At 42.5% G+C, this 8,366-nt stretch overlaps 1 protein-coding gene across 1 annotated transcript; it reads right to left on the reverse strand.

Annotated features, from left to right (window-relative positions):
• Positions 1 to 452: 452 nt before the first annotated feature.
• On the reverse strand, positions 453 to 8,058 carry jam3a (junctional adhesion molecule 3a). Its single transcript, XM_068745581.1, has 9 exons — positions 8,010 to 8,058; positions 3,245 to 3,316; positions 3,028 to 3,141; positions 2,675 to 2,827; positions 1,921 to 2,123; positions 1,520 to 1,619; positions 713 to 842; positions 575 to 626; positions 453 to 488 (listed from the first exon to the last, which is right to left on the reverse strand). Exons 1-9 carry the CDS (start codon positions 8,056 to 8,058, stop codon positions 453 to 455), a joined length of 909 nt encoding a protein of 302 aa, XP_068601682.1.
• Between the last annotated feature and the right edge of the window lie 308 nt (positions 8,059 to 8,366).

Here is an 8,366-nt window from a genome sequence, read left to right on the forward strand (position 1 = left end):
CTGAACATTACTTTTGTAAAACAATTTCAGTTTTGTCAGTAAAAAAGTTTCAAGTTACAAAAGAGAATTTGTCCAAAAAATACTAAGGAAATGTAGTTTCCTGCAATGTTTGCAATGACAGGATGGACCAAATATAAAATTTCACAGCTTTGAAATTGTTTTGTTTCATAATAAAAAAAGATCTTGGAAAATTAACAAATAATGAGTAAAGAAAACATTTGACCCATAATGTAATGTGAATATTATTATATAGTAGTATATATTATATACCCACATGAGACGGTGCGACAAAATGATACTGAAATTACTTTGGCAAGTTGGTTGATCTGATCTTTATGTGCGTCAGAGAATAATGTGCCATGTTACGGCTGGAACTTCACCACGAGGAGCAAAACGCTAACAAGTTGACCGATGCACCTTTTGTTTTTGTCTTGACTCCATCTTCATGTCTGTCAAATGATGAATGAAGACTTGTGGCGAAAATGTCCCTGTGAGGAGCAGAACGTCATAAATACGCAGACCTCCTTCCTTTGCTCACAGTAAGACATGCACCGATGACGAGATGTCAGATTACCTCATCTGCATCGCCATAGTCAGCACCATCAGTCTGTGCTGGCCAGTTGTAGCTGAAACCAAAATGAAAATGTAACTGCGTCTGCCACACACTGAGGAATTAAAGAGAAACATATCATCAGCTGTAGTTCACACTCACTTATTTTCATGGTGACCTTTTTTGTGGAAGCAGCCACGTTTGAAGGAGTGACAAGCAGAAGCAGCCAGACAGATGAATATAATCACTGCGCCGCATGATTTGAGGAAAATCCCAAGGATGTCAACGTCATCTGCAGCAGAAAACAGAAATGAGATTCGTGATGATGACGGTCAGAGTGTCGCGGTATTTGTCTGTTTGCTGTACACAGAAAACTTAATTACACTTCAAATAAAGGCAGATTTAAATAAAACAGGTCAGGAACGACTTGTTTACTTTATGAAAACTCGATAATGATTAAAACACACTCTGTTTATAAAGCAATACAGCAAAACAAACATAATCCATTAAAGCATTTTGATTTTGGAAGACCTCCAGCAAATACACTTAGCATTAAATACACAGCTATCCTCATCTTCCTCTGTTGTCTTCTACTTCTTAACAGCTGCAGATTAAAATGTCTGATAGTTTGTTTCTCTCATGAAAGCGGTTAAAAGCAGCAGAGAAGCTGTGTAGGACATCGCTGCTGGATTGTCCACCTGTTGTGTCTATTTTCCTTCTTCTGGCAGGTTGTCTGAGCTCATTATCTGCCTGATTCCCAGTATAGATTGTTCTCATCCATTGATCATTGCAGGCAGATGTGCAGTACTCTTTGTTCTGTTAATAGCCAGATGCAACGACCATTTTTTTAAAACTATATTCTGATATTTTAATGCAAGATCTGCTGGTGTTGGCAGCACCATCCACACACGTTACCGGCATAACAGTTATTTTGGAAATCTGCAAACTCTGAGACATTTCGACACTCACAGACTTCCATCGTTTGGACGGGACACTGAGCGTGCCCGGCGTCATTCTTGGCCTGACAGGAATACTCCCCTGCGTCCTCCTTCCTCACTCTTCGAAATTTCTGAGGAGATATTTTTAGGAACGTTTCAGTGCCGTGACACATTGCGTTGTCAACAAAATGCTAAAAGGATGTTTGGCTGCGGATGAATTCTTACCCTTTCGTGTTGTGACAGATTACGATACAGGCCTGAAATGTGTTTAGTGGCGTGAATGAATTGCTACCATGTGTCGGACTTTTAGCCAGTTACTACGGCTTTGAAGTGAACTATAAACAGAACACATTAGGTTCTAATCTCGTTAGAATAAAATGCCTTCATTCATTCATTCACCAGTAGAGCCTGTTCTACCACAGAGTTTCCTACCAGTCCTCCAGTGTCAGGGTTGATGCTGTAGGAGGAGTTAATGAACTTCACACTGTTTTTGGGGTCCAGAGGAAGTTCGTCGTTGTTGTGGAACCAGCGGTACTGAGGAGCCGGGAAACCCTCGTTCTCCAGACACCTCAGCTCGGTTGATGTTCCGACAGTGACCGCCTCCGGTACGCTGCACCGCGGCACCACAGGTTTCACTGCACACAGATAGGTTTGATTTATTTTGGATTCATGTGTTATATCCACGTAGAAACCCGTTTGGCAGAACCTGGATTACGTCTAGAAATAGTTCTGAAATGCATTTCCATTTGTTTTCTTGCCAAAACGAGATGAGACAGATGGATTGATATCACTCTCATCTGTCCTTTTTACATGAAAAGGTAAAGACAGAAGCCTGTTAGCTTAGCTTAGCATAAACAGTGAAAACAACAAAATAGAATTTAATATACAAATAAAACCTCAGCATTTGTGACTGAATACAATAATATGACTCTTTGTAATTGTAATGAGATTACTCTAGTAGTATTTAATTCATTCATCAAGATGTATCTAGCTGCACTTCCAATCTTAGATTACTAGTATTGATTTTTTTCATCTCAGTCGTGGAAAGCGTGCCTCTTCCTAAAAATGTCTGACCATTCCTTTAAAATTTCTCAAGATTCCTTAATTAAAAAAGCAACCGAATCTTAGCTGTCAGAAATATTCGAGGTATTTGTGTCCTGTTCAGTAAACCGGTATCTCACCACACCTCTCACTGCAAGACTAATCAGTATCTCATCGAAGTCCCTTTGATCGTCGATGGCGGCCACCTCGCAGCGGTACTCTGCTGTGTCTGAGCGAGTGGTGTTGAAGATCAGGATGTTGGCCGGCTCTCTGAGCTGAGCTCTGCGCTCCAAGTCCCCTTTTCAGAGAGACAGAACACAATACAATTGCTCATTCACACACATAGCGTCACTTCACAGTCGAGAAGGAGAGCAAAGTCGTTGCCATGTTCTCTCAAGTTTCATTCATTCAGCTCAGTCCTGAGGAATTCCTTTGAAATGCTGTCGTCTAACTTTCTGATGCGGCTTTAAAAATAAAGACACTTTCCGTTTGCTTTACCTGCTATCTTGCTTTGAAAGTACACGTAACTGGGGACGCCGTTCTTAATCTTCTTCCATTCGATCCTGGGGTTGTTCGTTGAGATGGACTCTATCAAACAGGTCAGTTCGATGGCTGCGGAGAAAAGGAAAAGAGCTGAAAGAAGCGACTGAAAAGGAAGAGAAAGCATCTTAAAAGAAAAGCCAAATAGGGTGAAGGTGATTTCCCAACGACTTACGCTCAAACTCATTCGCCCACACAATCTTGTCTGTGGTTCGGAGGATTACCGAGAGAGAAAATGGAATGTGGCCTACAAAGAAACAGAAGATATAAATGTTGAGTAAGCCTGATGGCACACAAACATTTTCATTAGCGCACGTTATCGATTACAGGATTACAGGTTTAAAACCTCAGAGGGAGTGTGACAGACTGAACAACTAATTCAGGCTCAACACTCCTTCACATTTCTGTTTAATACGAACATTGATTTTCCCGTGCATTCATTGGTCATGTGTGCTGCTTCAGTGTTTATTTGGATCCTTCATGGTGAATGATAATAATCTAGATGGTGATGACAAAGTGAAAGACAGAGCAGCTCATAAACATCATGTTGGACAGACAGTCTTTTATCGTTTGGACTTTGTTGCCTCCTCCTGCATGTTAAATAAAACCCTGACTGGGTTTAAAGTGCTGACTCTCAGCTTCCAGCTCTGTGTCTGCGGTTTCTTTCTTACCCCGGAGAGCAAGTGTAGGAAGAATGTGACACAGGGTCCCGCCGGGACCGGCCATTTTTAGGAGGAAGAAGACGTAGGAAGATAGAAGGAGGAAGACGTAGCACCCAAACAGTAAAACCTTACGGACACAGTTCATCAGTAAATGTATTGGTTTTGCACTCGTAATGTTTGCAGACAGAGGGATATTAGAAGATGGCGACACACACGGCTACTACAGTAGAGCCTGTGAGCAGAACAGCAGGGGCCATAAAATAACGTGTTTCCAGTTCATTTGGTGTTTGAGACGTTTGTCAGTTCCAAAGCAGCGAGTTAAATCCTTATAAGGCTTTTGTGGCCTCATAAAACTCTCCGGACATTGGATCAAAACAAGTTCTCTAATTTACTTGACCTCATTAACCAGACCATAATGGTCCTTCTAGAAACATCTCGTTTGTTCGGTGAAAATGGCTGAGCGTTTGGAATATCTCTTTACTCTTGTTCCCAGTCAAACAAACTTTATTTAAACTGACAGGAGAGCTAAATAATGGAGACAAGGCTCCCGGACACGGCGAGGATGTCGGGTTTCTTCAGAAAACAAACGTGACTTTAGAAGACAGGAATGCGCTTCCCTCTCACGCTGCGTCTGATGAGCAGCACTTTCCCCGACAAATACATTCATACGTCCGAAACAAGAGAGGACGGCGCTTCTGTTCTCTCTGCTTAGGTCGGTTGTTCCGCCAAATCTGTGACCACTTCGTGCTACGGTTTGTAGAATAAATAATTCATCAAGCTCCCCAAGCAAAACAAACCAGACCCACAGAAATAGCTCAACACTGGGAACGTGCTTATGTTCCATATTTAATCATCCCTCTTGGTTCGCCTCGGGTGCAAACAACACGATATATAGTTCTTTTAAGTTCCTCGCTCGAGTGCGCGCCTTTAAGCGATTGGTGTTATTTCCTAAATGTCAGATTTGAATGGAAAGTGGCATAAATTCACAAGAGCTTTTCCTCTTACACGTGGGCTTCCCATTAAAGTGGAAAATCATCAGCAACAAATTAAGAAAATGGAAAATTACACACAAGTGTGAATGTACACGTCATTGCACAACGTGCCTGATTTAAAACGCATCATCCACCCTCCACTGGTGCGCTGTTCTCAATCTATTGTGTCTGCAACACACAAATGTGACAATTACTGGTTACACACGCGACTAACAGCATCCACGCTGTGTAATGAAGGCGTTCCTGCTTCCAGCAGTGGCTTCAAGTGAAAGGATGATAAATGATAATTATCTGAGCGGGCCTTGAATGCAGGCAGACAGCCCCCCCCCCCCCTGTTCGCCCAGAAACACGGTTCCTGTCTGCGAGACGCCTCCTCCGAGCCGCCTCGCTGCCGCAGACTCAGAGTGACCCTGAGATGTAGCATATAGCTGGAGAGATGAAAGCACGGCTCCACTGATCTCCCTGATGAGATCTGACTCCCAGGTCTCAGCTTCCGTCTCTGTCTGTCGCTGACTTTCCCACCCGGTGGATCAGGAGGTATTTTTAGCCCGGCTCTGACTGGGCATCCTGAGCGACAGCGTTAGGATGGACGGGGAATGGGGGGGGGGGGGGGGGGGGGGGGGGCTGATATTCACTATGAACTGCTTCAACACACGGTGGAGAACATAAGTGGGCTTAAGGATCTGCTTCACACTGAGAGAACTCATTTCTTAGTTGGAACCCGATTCATCCAAAAGCATTACAAAAAAACAACCATCAACTCATTCCAGTGATTTTTGACATGACGGTGTGTTTCTGTTAAATCTAAAGTAATCTGATTACGTTTAGCTGAAGCTTGTTTTTGTGAAGCACTCCACAGCGCGGATGAAACAAGCCTTTGGGGTGACCTTTGCTGCGCGTCACTCTCCCTCCTCGCCTCTAATTCGTTGAGCATTCCCAAAAATAAAAAAATAAAAATAAAAAGGATGAAAAAACCACACCCTTTGTCCTTTGGAATAAGTAATAACTGATACCGTGGTTACAAGTTATAGTAGGATACGTGCAAAAAATAAAAATGTACTGTAGCAACCACACAGCCAGGACAGTAAAAGTAGGCCGTGGGAAAGAAAACAACAATTAGCATGACAATGACTATTTAATTACAAATTCCAGTTCAGATTAAAAGCATTCGGTTGGTCCCCCTGTGACATAAGGTAGGCAGAAAAGAATAAATGATTTTTGAATGATGGAAATAATCTCAGCGTTTGCTGGAAAGCAACGATTTTTAATCCCTTTGTTGTAATGCATAGACAAAGTCAGACTATAGTCTGAGCTGAGAGAAACGTGTTCCTCAACAGCCACGTTTTACAATCCTCTTATGAACCAAACATGAAAACAACGACCCATCCCTGTCCCTGCAACAACGTTAAACCAGAGCGTCTATAAAAAGCCATTTTCCCAGACATTCCAGCGCAGTCCCTGCAAATGTGCTGAAGGCGCCGTCAGCTGTGAGCACAGACAGACGGACATCTCCACTAGATTAGCATGTCACGGTCACGAGAGTAAAATGTGAACTTTGTGCTCTCCCAGACTCGAAACCAGTAAAGATAACGTCCCAAAGTTTCAGAATCCCACAATGAATATACAGCAGGTTTTACCTGGAGGTCATAAAACGATATTTCATATTTCTGATACATGGTGGGAATAAGTTAGGGCCCATCCCAGGAGGAGGGTGTTTTACACCCCCTATAAAGGTCACTGCCGTAGAACAGTCGGGACTCTTGGAGCGTCCGGCGCTGTATTTCCAGCTTTGTAATTACTGGAAACCTTCAGTAAACTTTTATAATCCTGACTCATTATTGAATAACCTCCTCCAACATGAGATATAATAAAAGAAACAAGGAAAAAAGGAGAATTCTAACATAACACAACATCAACGGAATGTTTATTTGATGCAGAGAATCCAGTAAGATCGTTGACTCTGGGATATTAATATTTCACTCAGTGTAAAGCTGCAGCTATTAGTGGATAATTGCTGTTGCCTCAGTTGGTAGTTTAATAATTAATAGTTCTAAAAAAGCTGAATGTCATGCTTCTCACATATTTGTAGCAAATATTAACAGATTTGCTTTCTTGCTCTGGGAATTCAAAATCTGACATTTTGTAAACAAAACTGAATTAAAATAACTTGCAATAACGAAAATACAGAGTACACAATTTTATATTTGTGATACTGTTAATGCGGAACATTTTATCATTAAAGCCACTTTAAAGGACGTTTACCACCATTTTTACTTCAAAAACCGACGCTGGAAAGGACGAAAAAAAACAAAAAACGCTTAACTTTGTCTTGATTTAAACTAATTATATGAAGCATGAATTAAACAGTGTTTAATAATGATTGTTTTTCAGGTGAGCATTTTCGATAATCAACATGAATTTATGCAGCAATCTTTTCCCTGCATCCCATAATGCCAGAGCTTGCAGAGATGGGGGGGGGGGGGGGTGGGGGGGTCAACACTTACTGATGCTATCTGCCATTTGGAAATAACCTGCTCCACTGCCCGGTTTTCACCCAGCAGCAGAATAATCACCCAGGGACGATGAAGCGTGTCATCTTCACCACGAGGACTCCTCATCCTCAGCTGCATACTTCACTACCCGATCACTAAAGGTCCGATGCATGCATTCATATCAAGCCCACCACTCTGATAAGATCCGATGCTGCATGAACAGGATGCACTATAATTTGTGAAGATGTTGCAGGCCTGTGATTTTCTGATTTTCTGGTACCCTAAAGCCCCCCCACCAACCATATAATGCATTGTCTGTCTCCCGAGGAAATAAAATGCTTTTATTTTCATGTCGGAATTTTACACATCACTGCTCGACATCGGTTAATGTGGAGGTTTTTTGTTAAATATCCAGACAGTAACGGAATTGATCCAAAGTGAACGGGAAACCGAAGCTCCCTAAGCTTTTTGTGAAAAAAAAAAATACAAATAAAAAGAAAGCGCGGCGTTAATAACACGTTTAAACGTGAAGGACGCTCTTACGACTACGTCATTTTACGGGTTTATTCCAAACAAAAGCAACGTAACGTTAGTACGGGAAGCACCCACAAATACATGGCGCAAATGACACGAGAACAAACCTTTATTGACCTCAACCTGTTCGTGCTAACGGGCGGTCTAGCGTTAGCACGGACAGCTCCATCACAGCTGCGGGATTAAGTAGATTTAATCCCGTTAAATGGAGGAACGCTCTGAAAACAGCGGCGTGGAAACGGAGAAACACCGTAACTTACCGAAGATGATGTAAAGAACGAAACGGGACACGGGTCGCACAGTCGCCATCTTGCGAGGGTCTCGAGCATCGGTTACGGGAACACGCAGGACGCACACGCAGCTGCTGCACCTCTGAGAGGTATGAGAGGAGGAGGGAGGCAGAACACTGCCGGGATGTTGCCATAGCTACAAGCAGCGAGTGGGCCCTGAATACGGACTGACAGGCGCTAAGGCGGTGCCTTCTGCCTTCTCCTCCCACACAAATACGTTTAAAACCAAGAACGAAATGTTATCACGTCTCTGGTTAAATGTTTTTGGTATATCTATATCTAAGTCAGATGTATCTTTTTTTAAAACATTTTTTGCCGTATTACTGG

This window comes from Brachionichthys hirsutus, chromosome 11 (genome assembly GCF_040956055.1).
Source record: "Brachionichthys hirsutus isolate HB-005 chromosome 11, CSIRO-AGI_Bhir_v1, whole genome shotgun sequence".
Lineage (NCBI taxonomy): Eukaryota > Metazoa > Chordata > Actinopteri > Lophiiformes > Brachionichthyidae > Brachionichthys > Brachionichthys hirsutus.

Coding starts and splice junctions, on each gene's coding strand:
- jam3a (XM_068745581.1), bottom strand. CDS start 8,058: ATGGCGACTGTGCGACCCGTGTCCCGTTTCGTTCTTTACATCATCTTC. Junction 2,828..3,027: donor CTTTCAAAGCAAGATAGCAG/GTAAAGCAAACG, acceptor CTCTCTGAAAAG/GGGACTTGGAGCGCAGAGCT. Junction 627..712: donor AAAGGTCACCATGAAAATAA/GTGAGTGTGAAC, acceptor TTTTGGTTTCAG/CTACAACTGGCCAGCACAGA.